Raw genomic sequence first — 18,145 nt, 5'->3', positions numbered from 1 at the left:
AAAGAATGGGTAGTGGGTCTTTGAGTGGAAACGAGCAAATCTTAAGTTTTATGGTAAAAACTGAAATACAACACTATGAAATGACCTTAAAGGTTTTTTTTCCAAAGCATATTAGTTATATTTTAGATGTACTTCCCCTCCCTTTGAAGAGGGTCACTGTTTGGAATTTAAAGCAGTAATTTCTGTTCATTCTAATAAAGCCCAACAGTAGAGATTAATCCTTTAAGTACAGGTTAACATTTCTGATTAGCCTATACATTGCTAGAACTGCTACAACTTTATAAAGTTATCTAAAAAGCAGTGTACTTTGCCTTCAGTTAGGATTTCAGACTTTGTTCAGTGTTACTATTTAACTGATGCTGGGGTGAGGGTAGTTGGAACAAGATTTTGCTTCCTGCTGTGTGCAAAGAGATTTCAGGTGGCCAGAAAGACAATTATATTGTTGTCCTGGTTTCAATCCTGCAAACAGCTGTGCTACAAATCCACACATACATTACTGCTATACAGGAATAATAATACAGAAAGCTAGGGTCCCTCAAATTTTTTTTTCCTTCTCCCTCTTAGCTTTTGGGCAGTTTAATTCTCTTAACCAGCTCCTTTTGTTATCAGACAAAAGTCAATGCTGATGCAAGAGTGAAGTGGAAATACACAGTCCCAGGGAGGAAGGAACTGCAGCAGGACCAGCTTAGTTCTGCTTCAGTTGTTGTAAAACCACAGTGCATATGGCTAGTTTGGAGAGGTAGGGAGGATCCTAAATTAACTTTGAATGCAAGACATATCAGTCAATTTAAGAAACATATTTATGGGGAAGTCATTGCAACCCATTTTCAAATAAAGCTTTGGATTGCATGGAAGGGAGTTTCAAGGTTACAAATGAACTATCTGGGATGAACTTCCAGTGTTAGGGTTTGGAGAAAGAAAGAAAGATATCTCCCATCACTTTTTTTACAAAATCTTTGAGCAACTTAATGGTTTATAATTAATAGGAAGTACTATAGATTGCATTCTATCCTGCTGTTTTTCAGCAGTGCTAAAGTCATTTATTTGGTAATCAATACTGTCCTGCATTGATAAATGGAAAACTACTTAAATTATCTTGTTACTTCCAAGTTTGTTAGATCTAGATTTGTACAGTTTATTCACTGCTTTTAATTAAAGTAGCAAGAATTTTGAGTAATTCTGCATTTGATCAAGTGTGGTGCTGCTTTGTTTACTCCCTCTTCCTGGCTGTCTTCTGATCTACATCAGCATATTAGTGATAAGTAATATCAAGTAAGGGGGGGAGGAAGTCAAGAGAAGGCATTAACATGTGTCAAGAAATTTCAGAAGCAGAGTTGTAATGCTTCAGCATAGTGATCTTCAGGTATTTCTGATAGTGCTTAGTAAATATTGAAATAGTTATTTCAGAATAGTTGATCAGATACAACTTTTTCTGAACATTAATCCAAGCTGCTCTCACTTGTTCTGTGTTCTCTATGAAGTTTTAGAAGTCAGGTTTTTCTTTGCCTAATTTAAGTTTTGATGTGGACGAAGCTGATGTTTCTAGGAGAGTTTTTGAGGCAAACCTGGTATCTACACTTACAGTAAAGCTAAAATTATAAAGGTACTTAGCCTACAGGAGTTATCTAATGCATTCAGTTTTGAAATAGAGTTGGTATATCTGTGGTATTATAGAAAACATTTCAGGAAATGAACAACTGCTGTAGTATTTTCTGTTGTGGCTTTTTAAAAAGAGTTACTGCTTACTCAGAAAACCTGCTCACCTACTTGTTTTGATTAAATCCTTCTCCCCACTATCTTCTCATTTCACCAAAGTGACAAAAGGGAAGGATGGGGGGAAAAAAGTCACCATCTTTCCTACCCTGTCACTCAAAGCAGTTTCCCCAGACTATCATCTCTCCGTTAACTACCTCATAGCCCAGATTCTACATGCCTGTAGCTTAGGAGACTTACCACTTCAGAAGCTTTGTCAGGCAATGGTCTGAACTCTTCTCATTCTTCTACAGCTAGCAGTGTAGCTACAACAGCTTGGCCCTCAGGTAACTCCTCCTTTTCTAGGCCACCAACTCCTGACACTATACCCTTGATGGTGCTGGTGCTGCAGCTGTAGGAGCTCCTCAGGAGCCGAGCAGCAGCTGTTTCGTGGCCCAGCACACCCACTTGCGTGGCTGCTGGCAATCACGCCATGGTTTGCCTAGGACAGTTCTCTGAAACAAGGCAGACCTGGCTGTTCACCTGACTGCACTCATGGCTTTAATTTGGGGAGACAGGCAGCAGTCGGTACAGGTGCACCTCAACCTATGAACGTTTGGGCTGTTCCTGAGCAAAGCCAGAGCGTGTGCTCCATCATCTACCTGCTGTACTGGGCAACTTTTCTTCTAACAGCTTGCCCTCCCTTGACTTAGCAATGTTCAGGTTTTTTTCTTCTTCCCCCTCTGATCCTCATCATCCTCTCCCTGCACCTTTCCCTGAAGGGTCTTGTCTGCCACTGCTCTCCCTTGCCCTGTCCTCCTGCCTTTCTCTCAGTACCCCTATGCAAACGAGGGCTTAAAACTCCATCTACGCTGAAGACTTGAGGTCTGATTCCCTGTGTCAGACCCTTTGCACTGTTGACCTCATAGGCCTCATTTAGCACAGTTTCTTTGGAGTAGGGGGTTGTTAGTTCTGTGTTGGGACTGAGTAACTCGGAGTTGGAAGGGGCAGCCGTGCTCCTCTTGAAGTCTCCAACTCTTCTGTTTTTACAACTATTTAAATAACAATTTTAATAACCTGGTACAAGATAGAAAACATACTTCATTTGCATTCAAACATATTTAAATATACTCTTCATTAAATTTATATAATCTGGGGTGTGTTCTGGGCATCCACATCATATCTTTGGTTGGTAAAGAATTTCTCCTTTACGAACTAACTTGCCATATGTGGTAACAGCCTGAAGTTCGGTGGTGCTTTCAGTGGTGCTTTCCACCATCTGTGTTGGTGCAACTGAAAATTACAGGTGGTGTAAGCGCAAGCTTTTGAAAGTGATCGTCTTGGTGGTATAAAGCTGCAGTTATCAACAGCTCTGAGGTTGTTCAGCACCATTTTATGGGTCTTACTAAAAATTGCTTTAGTCTGACAAAGCTGTACAATTTAATTTGATGATTACCTCGGCTTGTATGTTTAACTGTAGCAGCTCAGCAGGCTCTCAGTTTGGATTTGGGGAGGTGGAGAAATGATAAGAGACAGTGGTTTGTAAAAGAGACTGATTTTCTTGAACTACTCCATGCTGTGAAGTTTTGAAATACAATTCAAGGTATTGCTCTCGTGTTTTACGATGTCCTGTGAAATACGACCCAAATTTAGCCTTGCTGTCAAGTCCTGAGAAATCTTGAACTCTACATGATGGATAAAGATGTGCTAATGCTTGGTGTGACAGTATCCTTGGTGTTCTGGTGTGGCCCATGTCAGTGATGCTGTCGGTCGACAGCAGCTCTTTCAGCTAAGAGGCTCTTGAGCATTTGCTGCTTTTTCTGCTCCTGGTGACCCTAAACAGCAGAGGATCATCCACCGTGAAATGCAGCAGTGAGAATGGGAAAACCATCAAGAGCAGGAACTTTAATGAGAGGGAAAGTAGTGCCATGGATAGACCGGGAGCGCGGGATCACCAGGATCTAGTGTTAAAACCTCAAATTCTCAAATCTCTAATTGTTTTAGCACACATTAACAAAACCCACTGAAAAAGTATGTCATCTTCTTCTGGTAGTGAGGAGCGATATGCTGCTGGTACCAAAAAGGCTGTTAATTAGTGCGTGTGATTGAACGTGCTCTGGGGAATGTTCATGTTTCTGTGCTGAATGAGATTTCTGTCTCTACTACACCTGCTTCATTTCTTGAAGAATTGGAACATATTTATTAATTCAGGGAGCTGCAGGAAGAGAAAGCGTCAAATGACCAAGGAAGGTAAATGTTTCCTGACAAACTGGAGCATTCCTACATGGCTTCGGTCTTTATGAATTATATAGAATTACATATAGTGATTTCAGAAGAGATGTACTGTACATTACTTTGCCATATATTATTGTGCTAGTTGTATAGTTATTGCAGGGAGAAGTTATGCTTTTACATTTCCACTGGTTACAATCCAGTCTTATCTCCTTTAATTAGCTTAGTTTGAAGAAGTGTTACACTTGGTGATTCCAGTACCCTGGGTACTCAAGTGTCTTCATTCTTTAAGGAGCTCCACCCAGCTGCTATTTATAATCTCATCCTTTTACCCACAATTCACTTTTTAAAGGGGAATTTCTTTTCACTACAGAAATCTGGTTTTGACCAGTAGTGGGAGTGGGAAAGACAAGGAGGAGTGGGAATTAGTGAAAGAGCTGTTGTATTAAAGTAAGCGTGTGGTGCCTAAAAGCTTTATTTTAATTAAGATGTATAATTAGTTGAAAGTTTGGGGGGGTGGGGGTGTTCTGCTTGGTTGGGGTTTTTTTAACATGTGTAGTAAACGTTTTCTAGTCAATTCAATAAATAGATAAGAAGTCTGGCTCATAGTTTAGTCTGTTGCGAGTTATTCCTTCTTTATTCACTATATAATTACAAAGCTTTTCTGATGTATTCGCGTTGTCTGGGATATGAAAAAAATTAGATAAACCTTAAAAGACTTAGTAGGTAGATAGGTGTGCTTATGATTTTGACCAGTATAGTTTCTTCTTTATTGAGCGGTTTTGGGTAGTATTATAATATTGCTGTAATGCATTTTGCTTAATAATCACATAATACTGCTTGTAATGGGTTTGTAAATGTAATTTGAGCCAGTATTGTTTAATTTCTCTATTTCATATAAATAATGTTATAGCTTGTTGCTTTTACCTTTCTGTATGTATTTTGGATGTGGAAGCTTAAGATGGTGAAATCTTTGCTGTAAAAGCTCTTAGGTATATGTAGGGCCGTGCAAAAGCATTACTCTTATTTGTGATAAATGTGATTTATATCAGAAGTCCTATGTAACTTGAAAACCTGGAGCTAATTTGTAAATTAATATAGTATTGATCTACTTATTTAAAATATATGTAAGCTGTTTTTTCTCGTAAAGAACTAAAACCTAGACGTATTTCTCTTGGGGGAGAGGAGAGCTAGCTAATGGTAGGTACAGTGAGGGTTATGGTACTGGGCTTTAGTATGGAGCCAGGAATACCTTGGGGTTTTTTTTTTTTTCCTTCCTCCTCTTTGCAGTGAAACAGCACAAGTTTGTAGAGGTACAGGAAAGCTGGAAAGAGGGGGGTTTTTTTGGAGAGGAATTTTTGCCACTTCTCTTTCATGGTCCATGATTGGGTATGGTAAAAAGAGATAAGAAATTAAAAAACATTTCTGGTGAAGTTATTAGGAATGATGTGAAAGAAAGAAATGGAGTTACAATTGTGTTAAACACCTGGCTGAAGAAAGTGATAGAAATGTCTACCTTGGGTACAACATTTACAGATTGAAAAGAGTAGGATAAGGGTTGAATTAAAAGCTAACGTTTTCCAAACTTAAAGAATTGAGGATCTTTTTGAAACCTTAATTCTTTTCTTAAATGCTGAATTGTGTGAAGAGTTGAGAATTGCCATAAACCTGGAACTGATAGATAGTCAAGGTTATTAGCAAATGTTTTCTTTATAATTTGTATGAGGGAGAATCTGGTGGTGGTGATCATCACTCTTTGAAGTTTCATTGTTGAAGAACCAAGAGGATGCATTGATTTTGAAGGACACAGGGATGTACCCATGAAAGGTGCCAGGACACGGTGTTTATGTTCGTTTGCAGATTTTGTTAAATTATTTGGATGGGGGGTTAGGCTGTCGTCTGCCATTCCAGGAGTATCGGGAATCTGCAGTCTTTCCCACTCAGTGAAGTTTGTAAATGGGCACAGGTTATCTTTATCTGAAGTTTTGAAAAGTATTTGGAGTGAACATCCATAGGAAATTTAACTGAAGTGGAAGTTACCTTTTAAAGAATTCTCAGTATACAATGTCTTAATTAATTGTCTTTTTGTCTTGACAGGAATGCCCAAGGAAAAGTACGATCCACCTGATCCACGGAGGATGTACACAATTATGTCCTCAGAGGAAGCAGCCAACGGAAAGAAATCACACTGGGCAGAGTTGGAAATAAGTGGTAAGAAACTGAGGAGTGGTCCTGAGTTATGAACTTCTTGCAAGTTAAGAGTAGCCTATGTAGTCTGGGCTTGGACAAGAAGTCTGGAGTGGAGTTACCTACCATGAAGTGAGCCAGCACACCAACATAGCAGCTGCCAACCTTTGGGTGCCTCAAGGGAAGAGGTTGGGTTGGGATAATGTAGGGAGCTGTAGGAGAGGTAAGTTGAGGCAGATGGGGAATCGTAATGTGTAGGAAAGTTGGGCATATGAGGGATGTGAGCTCTTTGTGTTCTAAGAAGATGGGATGGGTGTAAGATCTAATTTGTCAGAGAAGAGGGTGAAGTTGGGGATGACATGTAGACATGTGCTGTTACTGTAAGCGATGTAACCGCAATGTTGTATTAATCCATGACAGCATAGTTTCTATCGAAGCGGAAGTTTTCAGTTTAAAAGCAGTTGCAAATCTTTGTTCTGTTCTTGAGATAAAAAAAAAAAAAAAGATGAAAGAGATCCTCCAAGAGCTGTGCTAGCTTTGAGATACTGTTTGACTTTTTGATCTTTCTTGAAAATAAGATAATGCTCAGAATTCATAAACATGAATTCCAACTGGCATGAGACACCAATCTCTTGATTTGTTGAGTAAATTCTGATTTTGCTACGTAGTATGTTTACAAGGAAATTCAAGCAAGTATTTTAAGAATTTAAAAATTATCTTGTGATGTAAACTTAAGCTAAAATTTTGCTTAAATATGGAGGCTCTTTTAAGAGACTGCAAAGATTGTCACGTGGCATTTCTAAATGACTGCCCAATAGAGCAATTCCTGGAAGGAGGGATACAAACAGTGTTCTTTGAATTGTGAAGAGTCTTTCCACCCAGATCATTGAATCTGTGTCTTGCTTCAAGTGCCGTGTGCCTTAACATGTGAATAACACTTTTTACTTGAAGGTTACAGATGCAGAAACCTAGTTAAATGCTGCTTCAGGAATCAGCATTACATATCGGCATTAGGCTTGGATATCCACTTGCACATCTGCTGCCTCTGCATGGGAAATGCATTAAGTGATGGCTCTTTCCTTTCATGCCTGGCAATCTCACTGTAGGCTGATTCCAGCTAAGAGAGGAGTAGGGAGCAGAGAGTGTGGATCAGTGGTGTTGATTGGAAATCCTTCCCACTACAAGGGTTTCTTTGATCACAGTCACCCATTTGCATTGTGGAGGGGTGAAGAGGTGTTAATTAAATTTTAAAAATACAAAGAATTACTGATTTGTATTTGAAAAAACCTTTAAAAATATTTCTTAATGAGCATTACAGTAGCATGAATCCTTTGAGAACTGTATTCCTTTGCCTTGCAAAATAAAATGTGACAATGTTTTTGCTTTATAAACGTTTGCGTTAATAAAGTGTTAGGTATTTTCCTTGCAAAATACTTTATTATCTAATACAGAAAGCCACAAATGTTTTAACTGCTCTCACTTAAATTGCTGAGCTTTTTCACTGCAGGCTTTATTTATGCCACTTGCTTTCTTACAGCTCACTGGAAATGATACCTGTATTAAACCTTTTGTTACCAGGGACCGAGTCCCAGATACACGTGTATCAGTGTAGCTTTCCCCAGGCACTAAATGTGACTTCTTTTATTTTGAAGAAAATCATTTAAGGAAAGGAATTTTAATGTGTGCATGTTGGTATAATATTAACCTTACTGCTCTTAATATTGGTGAGTCATGGTGTAGTTTTTAAAGGCTGTCGCAGGTAACTTTTTGCCTTGGAGAAACTGGTGTTGGTACTCTTCTTCTAATGCTTTCAGTACAGTGATATGACTTCTGTAAATGAAAAGGATCCACTCTGGTGTGGGGGTAGTGGCAGAAATCTTGAAGAGAAGAAATGTTTTGAGACCTTCTGATGATATCTCACATTCCTTGCATGCGGCAGTGTAAAAATCTTGATTCTGTCACACAAATCCATGTTTCCACCCTTCAGTTTATATAAAAATCATACCATTTTTTTAAATATCTGGCAATAGTCTATGCAGCTTTTAGTTGAATGCCAGTTGGAAATCCATGTTCTCAACTAAGCATTTTAGTCAACCTAAATATAGTGCTTCTATCTGTTCTTGGTTGGATTAATGCCATAGAATATAGATTTTTGGTTTTGGAGATGTTGCACAGAAGTAAGAGGCAAATAAGAAAGCGTCTTTCATCCCAAATATAAACTGTAATTGAAAAAAAAATCTATTTCTTACACCTACGTTAATTATTGAATTCATGGTCAGTTAGTAAGTATGTCTTGGTTTTTATGGAACTTGAGAAAGATGTTTAAACCTGAAGTATGGATTGGAGAAAAACAACCTAAGCATCCCCGGTAACACCTTACATTATCTTATGCATTGCCAATTTTTTTTTTTTATCTATAGAATCAGCAATTAATAGAATTTTCATTGAATAAAACAATAATATTAACTCCTCCCCTCTCACTGCCCCATACATACTTGCAAAGTGTGCAATTATTGCTAAACCTATATATTTTAAATGTTCTGTTTTCTTTTGTATCTTCCTCCCACAGGGAAAGTGAGAAGCTTAAGTTCATCATTGTGGACACTGACCCATTTGACAGCTTTGCATCTCAGTGACAATTCCTTATCCCGTATTCCTTCAGACATTGCCAAGCTTCACAATCTGGTATATCTGGACCTGTCCTCTAATAAAATTCGCAGTTTACCAGCAGAGCTCGGAAACATGGTGTCACTCAGGTATGTAAGCTTTAACAGGAGTTAAGATTGTTCTCTTATTTTTGTAGCAGCAGTTTAAATTTCAGCATAGTTTTTATGTTCTAGTAAATGAAAAGCATAAATGAATTCCTCCTTCCTCACTTCTTTGTCTCTGTGTGCCTGAATACTTGGTATGGTCTGTGCAACTGTAGCAATGCTGGCTTTTCTGTGATCTGTTCCGATGTATGACAGTACGGAATGAGCTTCAGAAGTGCTCAGTTTGATAGCAATCACCCATTTTATATTTTTCCACATCAGGTTTCCTCTCTCATGCATCTCTTTGCAGACTCTTACAAATCTTGATGTGGCATTTTTCTCTAAGAAACACTGATGCACAAAAAATTTGCTTTTAACTCATAATAAGGTAGGAAAAAGGTCAGATTAAACATTCATAATGATGCTAACTGCATTTTTTTTCTCTTTATTCATCTTTAGTAATTATTCTTAACAGTAGTTCTTACTCTGTTTATTTTATAACAACTACAACTTGTCTAATAGCATCTCCTTTCCACCTTTGGTATCTTGTAACTGCATTCCTGTGCAAACTGGGGAGGAGACAAAAGTGTTCCAAGCACACCTTTCTTCCACACATCCCCCCAACCCCGCAATTTTACAGTGCCAAGATGTGTAAAGTTTGCATGGAATTATACCTCCTTTCGGAAATGAAACATGAATAGTGATGCCTTTTTAGATTATAATTAAGGCTGCAGCATTTCACTTTGTAAAAACACTGTTATGTAAATATATAAATGATTTATATAAGAGTAAATATGTACAGGCAACATTCTTTTGCCCTTGACCCAAAGGAAGAGCCTTATCTTAGGTTTATTAGACAGTCACCAGGAATCGCCTTCGTTGCTTTTAATTTTGAAGACATTTATGGGCAGCTTTCTCTAATCCAGAAAACACTGAGTCTAAAAGTAATGAGAATGTTATTAGAAGTAAAGAAGACAATAGAGAAATGGACTGCCAGCACAGCTTTAATGAAACTGGAAGCAAAGCTAGTTTTCACATAGAAATATCAGTCATTGCATTTCCTTCTGCTTCAGAAAAGTCCACACTGTTGGGGAGGATTAAACTAGCTGATTAAATTGGTACTAAAAGCTTGAATTCCAAAGCAGTTAAAGTCTCAACCTTGGAGGCTGAGCAAAGTGACGTTGGTTTTTAGAGCATAATTGGCAGCTCTGTTTCGTAGTGTGTTATACAGTTGTTTTCAGCTTTGAAGCAGTCTGTTCCAAAGAAAGCTTTGTGTTACTATTTCAGTTAAAAACAGTTATTAGTAACAGGTTTCTTCCCTCCTTTATCCATTTCTACTGGAATATTCTCAAATTCATCTTTTTACTTCATTAGCATCCTTTTATTTTCATCAGTCTTTTTCCTTTTAAAATATTGCTGTGAACATAATACTCAGGATATGGAGTTAGCTTAGCACTGTGTAGTCATCAGTACTGTCAAAAGATATTACGCCTTCTTCCTAACACTTTTGCCAATTTATTCTGGCTGATTCTATGAAGCTTCAGCTCTTGCAAGTCCTAAGTCTCTTCAGAGTAGAGAAGGCTAAATCTTGTGAATGTGAAATGGTCTAGGATCACACTAGTTTTCTATTTCTGACCTAAACACAGTGCTTGAATCCAGATCTCCAGACGTGAAAAGCTAGTGCATGAATCCACTGTGTGCTCTCTGTCCTCGGCAATTGCAGCCAATCCATGAGGTGAAAGTGAAGAAAAAGCCGTATCGTCCTATGTGATAGCACTCTGTAGGTCTCAGCTGTGCTGGAGGTTTAGGTTTCAGGCTGGCTCTTACTGCAGACACTTTCCGTAGCTTTTGGGAAGTTGTTCAAGCTGCCAGTAATTCAACACTGGGCAATATCCTGAGCCACAGAAATCGTTTGTGCTCTCACACTTGAGAATTGATAACAGGTCTTCCAGCTCCCACATCTGGAGCTCTGGGTTTGGTCTGTACTGCAAAGCTCGCCTAAGGCTCCTCACATCTCCCTTTTTACTGCAGGTACTTGAAGAAAGAGGTGTCAGAGCAGTAAGATTTCTGATCTTTGTGGAAAGAGGAGAAAAAATAAACACTATAAGATGTTATCTTGGAAAGCTTGGCTGTAAAACAGATTCCTTTGATATGCTTGAAAGAACTAGTGGGATTTGCTGTGATCCCCTTTGCTGTGTAGAGGGGGCGGGTTCTGCGGAGGCAAGGATCATTAGAGAAAATATTTCTTTCATCCAAGAGAGAAAGTGTAATGATACCTACTACTGAGCCATTCTTCCAGCTCAGTGTTTTTTCCTCCAGAAAAATTTAGTACCTTTATTTTTGTAATTTATACATAACTTCTTTTAGACTTCAGCAGTGCTTTGAAAAACTCTTAGAGGAAAATGTAGCTTTCTAAAGAATAAACTAGTAGCTTTACAATTTCATATAGAATATCATCCCTAAAAATAATAGGCATTTAAATCTCAAGTGTCTATGGAAGTGCTGAGGAACTAGTGGAGACGCTGAATTTTTTAAACTCCCCGTCCTCTTTTCTACCTGCTGTGTGCCTCATTCGTACTTAGAAACCGGAGAAGACACTGTGGCCTTCTGAGTTTCTCTCTAAAATACGTGCTTTTGTCTATGGGATTTCCTATTGGGGAAAAAGGCAAACAACCCCTGTTGGCTAGGTGTGTTGTAGTCTACCAATCAGCTGAGCAATGACTTGGCATTTCTAGATAACCCAGTGAAATAAAAAGAAAGTCCCCTCCTGTATCTTCTTTCAGTATTACACACCCCAGAGTGTCTCTAAAACAAGCCACTTTACTTTTACCCAGGTTTCTAAATACATGGTGAAACGGAGAGAATTTCTCAGGAAGCCCTTGTTAGGGAAGGACCGGGCAGAGTTTACTTTTGAAATGCGAGGCTAGAAGAGTTGTGTCTCTTTGCTTCAAATGCTGTCTTGTAGCAATCTAAAAGAGCTAAGGTAACTCTTGGCATCCAGGTTCCCTTTTTTCTTTTTCTTTTTTTTTTATTTTTCCCTTTTTTGTTGCCCAAAAGTATTTTTCAAGTCTCTAGGCACCAAGTTGTAAACACTTTGAAGTAGCAACTTGATATCAAATATGGTGAGGAAAGTCTTCACTGCTTAGATGGGAATGTGTTTAAGAAAGTAAAAAGCTCCTAACAAGTCCATTTTCTCTGTCCAGTTTGTTGGGATGTCAGAATTCAGGACATGAATTCTGTTCCTGTATGCATATTGGGTTTTGTAAGTCAAAAAGCATGTATTTTGTCTTAACACTAAAATTATGAAAACAAACAATAGAAAATGACTATTGTAAATGACTATTACATGGTAATGTGATAGCTCTAATTGTAGTACCATGATTGTGGAATTTTTATTTGTTTTCTGGGATATAATTTCCTTTTTTTTGGCCTTTAATCAGAGCCAAACTGTTTCATGATCTGGTTTGTCAGAACTGTTACTGCTTCATCACTTGTAGTTATTAAAGTACCTAATTGTTGCTAATGTTTACAAAAATTCTGACTTTTAAAGACGAACGTGCCAAACAGCTGCTTTCCTCTGTACTTCAACATAATACCTATTTTGTCTATGTGTGTGTGTTTGAGTACAGCAGGATTTCCCTACCTATTGCTGTTTAGTCTTTGAGTTTTTCAGTACTGTGGTTTGCTAGTATATTGTTTCTCTTTTAGTTAAACTTCTTGTACTACACTGCTGAAGACTGGTTTGTTTTCAGCCCTATGATTCTTGCTCTGTCTACAGGGAACTACATTTAAATAACAACCTGTTACGAGTTTTACCTTTTGAGCTGGGAAAACTGTTCCAGTTACAGACTTTGGGTCTGAAAGGTATTACTGCTTTTTCTTGGTATCGGTGCTTTGTTTAATGAGATCGCTTCTGAGATATGATAGCTGTAAGACTGCTAGTTCATAAAATGTTACTGAGCAGCAATTGCAGATGTAGCTACTTACTCCACATTTATAAATACTGTTATTTAGGGATTATTTACAAAAAGAAAAAGAACTAGTTTGGTGAAGCACTCCACGTATGAAGAGGTTTGCTTCTCTTTCTGCAAAGCGAGCAGAAGCTTTCCGTTGCTTGCAGAGGGGTTGGATACAGTGCTGCTTTAACTAAGAAATGCTCTGCAGTTAACTGTAGTTATTCAACTCCATCCAAGAAGGGAATGTGCTTTGTACTGCTCTAGGGTACTGTGCTGTTTATGCAAGCAGCAATTTAAATCTTTTTTTTTTTCTTTTTTCTCTGAACCATATGGATTCTAGCTTTAAAATTTCTGGCCTCAGGGGAACTTGTATCACAATCAGGAGCACTGAGTGATGCAAGATCTCTAAACACTGTTAAGTCTCAAAAGTCTGTTTTTTCTCCCCCTTAAAACTGGATAATTGCAATGTGCGTTGTCCATGAAAACTCTTAAAATCCACTTACGCATTTGGGAGATGGTAGACTCTCTACTCAGATATGACTGGCAAATAAACCGATGGTGGATGTCTCTCTTGCGTTGAGCAAAGTGAGCAGAGGTGGCTGTGTGTTGTACTATGCCAGTTCTTCACTGTTATCCAACGACCGCCTTTGGGGTGGTCGATCAGAAGACAGACGCAGGAGGGAATGCAGTTAACTTCACTAGGGCTGTTAGCACAGCTACTGTTTGTGGGATTGAAGATCTGAGATTTGAAAGCTCATAGTTCATAGTATTCTCAGAGATGCCAGCTTTAAACACTGATACATAAGTTAATAATGGTTCTGTTTATTCAGTATTTCTGTAAATGTGTTTGCAGGAAATCCACTTACACAGGATATTCTGAACCTTTATCAGGAACCAGATGGGACACGAAGGCTACTGAACTATTTGCTTGATAATTTGGCAGGTACTGCAAAAAGAAGTAAGTGATCATTCTTAAAACATTTATTTCTGCTGTGTAAAATAAATGTGATTATCACTTGTATCTCTAAAATGTTCCCATAGTTTCAACAGAACAACCACCTCCAAGATCTTGGATTATGTTGCAAGAACCAGACCGTACAAGACCAACAGGTGATGTAGTGCTTTTTTTTCTTTTTTCCCTGTTATAAAAGCTGTGCATCTTTACTGTCTGTTAAAAATTTTTGACGCTTAAATTAACCAGTCATCTGTGCAGTGCTAACCAGTCAGCTGAAGTAGTTCTATCTCAATTGGAACACCTGTTCCGGATTTATCTGTCTTCTACTGTAAAGTAATTTCTTTTTAATTAATGTCCTTCTCACAGGAGTTGAAACTGTTGTCCACAATTAGTTAAATAGATGAATTATAACAGGCTTAATAGAACATTTGTTGAAGAATTAAAAAAATGGAAGAACATGAGCATAACTTCCAAAAAATGTAAATTTTTTTTTCTTTTAAATAACCAGTGTATCATCTTTGTCTCAGCACTTTTCTTGCTGTTGGGATTCAGGTCGTAGTTTAATTGTTTACTCTTTTTTGGTGCATGAATTGTCTAAAATATAGCCTTTTCTACTTACCTGAACACCAAAAATCTTACTGTATTTCTCAATTACTGCAGTCTCCTCTTTTAGGACTGATGTGCATTACTTTCCCCTATTGATTTTATTAAAGCGGTTGCTTCAAAGGTCATGATGTTAATGCAGCTTGTCTCTTGCTGTCACCTATTTATTTTCAAAATGCTGGGCTTTGACCCTTAATCAGCCCGAGATTGTTGCCTCAGTTTTCTAAATCTTCAAACAGCTGTCTTGTTTCTTTTTCCCGAGTTGTTTGCAGTTTTGAGAGGAGCTCCCTATATGCTTCCAAGTATCTCATTATTGTCCTGCAGATTCCTTAGTGCTTTATAAAATCAAAGAAGAAACTCCAACAAAACAAAACCAGAAATCCATGCTGCTGGATTGCCTGTCAAATTTCCCCAAACTATCATCATTCCTGTTCGAAATGAATACAAAGTAGATGTGTTTTGCCTTTACACCTGAATTGTGAGCTTTTTGAGGTTGGAAACAATTGGGGGTTTATTTTGCCTGTACTTTTTCATTGTGCAAAGGGATCCTTACCCTGCCTATGGATCTGTACAGTTCATGGTGGTAATAATTAAGGTAGACTTTAAATAATCTATTTGAAGAGCTTGCAAACCTTGGTATAGTAGCAGTGTAAGTGTTCAGATGCACTTACCTTGGTTTAGGCTTTTCACAGTAGACCACCCCTTGGCATACGGAACATTTGTCTGAGGTTTGGGTTTTGTTTTCTAATTAGATGCTAGAAGACAGCTGACATAAGTCCAAACTTGTAATTTATCTTCTTAGGACTAACAATTTATTATTTTCTTTTTAGTATATATACACAAGCTGTGTTTTGATAGAAGCAAATGAAGCATGAATTGATAAATTTGCAGGAGACAAAAGTGAAGAACATAATTGTATATAAATTTTTTTGTTGTTAAATATATCATTGTATAAGTAAAATTATTGTTCTGCAGCCTTGTTTTCTGTCATGTGTTACAACGTACTCTGTGATAAATATGCTACCCGGCAGCTGTATGGCTATTGTCCATCTTGGGCATTGAACTGGGAATACAGAAAAAAAGCCATTATGCAGGAAATCCTGAGCTGCAATGCTGACATCATAAGTCTTCAGGTAAAAGATACACTATTACTTCTTTTCCTTTTCTATTCCCGTGTGCTGGTTTCTCTATATTAAATGTATTTACAGTAAATGGTCTGTTTTCAAAACCTTCTGAAAACAAAAGAAAAAAGAAGTGGTGTTTAGAACATTATTTGTTGCTTGACATCAAAAGAATGCTTTTCAGCCCACACAGTTGGAATGTGAACCAGCAGCTGCTGATCAAAGAAATGTATGTGGGGGTGTCTTTGTGCCTGCATGTGTATGTATTTTCAAATAAAAGGCTGAGATAATCATAACTCTGGGGATTGCAGAAATTCATTTATATTTTCTTAAAATAGAGATACTGCTCTCAAATTTGCATTCTCTGATGTACTTAATTCTTAACCATTTTTTTTCTCTTAAATCTAATTTGAAAGTGATTTACACTTCTGAAGAGTCTAAATAATGTCAGTCTTCTGTATTTTGCTAATAGTACATTCATGCTGTGCTGTCTTACAACTTTATAGGAGGTTGAAACAGAACAGTACTACAGTTTTTTCCTGGTAGAATTGAAAGAACGTGGCTACAATGGATTCTTCAGTCCAAAATCTAGAGCTAGGACAATGTCAGAACAGGAAAGAAAACACGTCGATGGTTGTGCAATATTTTTCAAAACAGAAAAGTAAGTGATGTGTTTCGTGAAGCCTTCTATTGTGTCTTGCTTTCTTTCACATAATTTCTCAGGTCAGTCTGTAGCTCAAAAGTTGCCCTTTTTATAGCCGTTCAGTGTTTCTTATCGAGCATTCCTATCGTTAGAAAGAGTGGCCTGTAGGAGAGAAAACTTCAGGGTGAAATTTTTCTATTGCTAGTTACACACAGAATGATTTCAGTTGAAATTTCATTGTGTTAGAGCAAGGCGTTAGGAGTTCACTAAACTATACTTCAGTTGTTGAGTGTGTGTGTGTCCCAAACATTAGGTGTCAATAATGAAAAACAAAGGAAATGTCTTATTTTCTTGCTTTTTTTGAGTAAAGGAATTGATAATCCCCAGAATTGCTGAAATAAGACCTCAGGTGATGTTGACTTTTTGATACATTAGCCTTCTGATAAAGCAAAAGACAAGGCACTTAATATCACTGCTCGCTTCTGGAAAAAAGCTATTATTGAAGAGCTGCAGCACTTACTGATTGTGTCATATTGTACTTGTACAACTGTTTCGATATGAGGGTAATAACTTCCCTTCCTTTGTGTCCACAAGTAAATGTAGGTGCCAGGTTTGATATCATACAGGTTGGAAAAAATATTTAGTCCCTCTATTAAACCTGTATCTTGGAACTAGAGACTGGTGCAGAATTTGAAACAAGCACTCCTTTTCTGTAGAGTCTGTCTGTCTCTCTAATCTTTTAATTGAAACTAAGTATAAAATACGTAAAAATTGGTAGGAAAACTGTCCTTTGAGTTCAGCTTATGATTTTATGAAATTACGTGATTGAGACTTTCACGTCATAAATGTGTTCTGAGCTTTAATTAAAAGGAGAATTATCTATAACATTTCCTTTTGTATCTGGCTGTTGAAAAAAACCCCAACCATACCATGTTTCACTTTCAGATTTACTTTGGTTCAAAAACACACTGTTGAATTCAATCAGCTAGCTATGGCAAACTCAGAAGGTTCAGAAGCTATGCTGAACAGAGTTATGACAAAAGATAACATTGGAGTTGCTGTATTGTTAGAGCTGCGAAAGGAATTGATAGAAATGTCATGTAAGTCCTATTTAGTTTATTTGTTTAATAGATTGTATTTTGTAAGTGAAAAAAAAATTGACTTTTGTTATAGTGAACCAGAGAAACTAGCTTCTACAGATGAGCAAAACTTTGCCTATTGTATGTTCAGACAAATTTAGTTCCAAAGAGGATTTGGGGAAAAGTCATATTGCTTAAATGATGAAGATTTTTTTTTCCCCTTTCTGCTTAAAAAATACAAAGACTTGAGTGATTTTTTTTTTTTTTTTTTCTTGGAGTTATGTACAGGTATCAAAGAGTTGGCGTTAGTCACGTGTTTCTGGGTCGTACATCTGCATCATTTTAGCTTGTTATTTTCTTCACTGTCATGCTAACACAACCTTGTTCTGCCCTGTCATTCTTAATTTAGGAAATGTAAATTTGCTTTATAAGTATCACAGTGGGTACCTACTCAGCCTGTGTTATGTTTATCCAAATGATATTTTATTAATTCAGATTCTAACAAACAAGCCTTTTAAGAAGCACTTCTAGCAAGAGAGGTAACTTATAATGTGGATAGCTTAAACTTCAGAGCTCATTGCCTAATAAGATGTGAGTAGTGCTTATCATCACAACCTGAAGAAAACTGTTCTAATTTAAATTTAGAACTATGCTATTTGCCTGTCATTAGTATTATCTGTTATTTATGGTAATTCACAGTATTCTTAAATATGTAAGCATTAACTGTAACAGGATAGTCTGTCTGTTAGTGGTTTTAGATGTGAAACACAATTATTCCTAATGCTTTATATCAACTAAAATACTTTAGCAGGTGTAAGAGGTGTTGTATGACCCCTTTAAACTAAATGGTGTTAACCCCCTTCAAGTTATACTGGTATCTTATTTTATTTTTTCCTCCCCTCAAACATCTTGTTTAGAAATCAATAA

The 18,145-nt window shown here is 37.4% G+C and overlaps 1 protein-coding gene across 4 annotated transcripts in view; it reads left to right on the top strand.

Moving 5' to 3' along the window:
• Nucleotides 1-18,145, top strand: part of CNOT6 (CCR4-NOT transcription complex subunit 6) — a 33,834-nt gene that overhangs the window by 9,097 nt on the left and 6,592 nt on the right. For 2 of the 4 annotated variants that reach the window (XM_075766950.1, XM_075766952.1), the window contains 8 exons: nucleotides 6,022-6,135; nucleotides 8,681-8,867; nucleotides 12,640-12,725; nucleotides 13,671-13,775; nucleotides 13,859-13,927; nucleotides 15,351-15,508; nucleotides 16,003-16,157; nucleotides 17,085-17,239. In XM_075766950.1, the coding sequence (XP_075623065.1) occupies nucleotides 6,024-6,135; nucleotides 8,681-8,867; nucleotides 12,640-12,725; nucleotides 13,671-13,775; nucleotides 13,859-13,927; nucleotides 15,351-15,508; nucleotides 16,003-16,157; nucleotides 17,085-17,239 (1,027 nt within the window). In that variant the 5' untranslated portion in view covers nucleotides 6,022-6,023. The remainder of the gene's footprint in view (nucleotides 1-6,021; nucleotides 6,136-8,680; nucleotides 8,868-12,639; nucleotides 12,726-13,670; nucleotides 13,776-13,858; nucleotides 13,928-15,350; nucleotides 15,509-16,002; nucleotides 16,158-17,084; nucleotides 17,240-18,145) is intronic. The other 2 variants (XM_075766954.1, XM_075766953.1) reach the window with 1 other exon arrangement.

This window comes from Balearica regulorum, chromosome 14 (genome assembly GCF_011004875.1).
Source record: "Balearica regulorum gibbericeps isolate bBalReg1 chromosome 14, bBalReg1.pri, whole genome shotgun sequence".
In the NCBI taxonomy this organism is placed as follows: Eukaryota; Metazoa; Chordata; class Aves; order Gruiformes; family Gruidae; genus Balearica; species Balearica regulorum.
The sequence above is the reverse complement of the archived record's forward strand: the minus strand, read 5'-3'. Positions and strand labels throughout refer to the sequence as shown.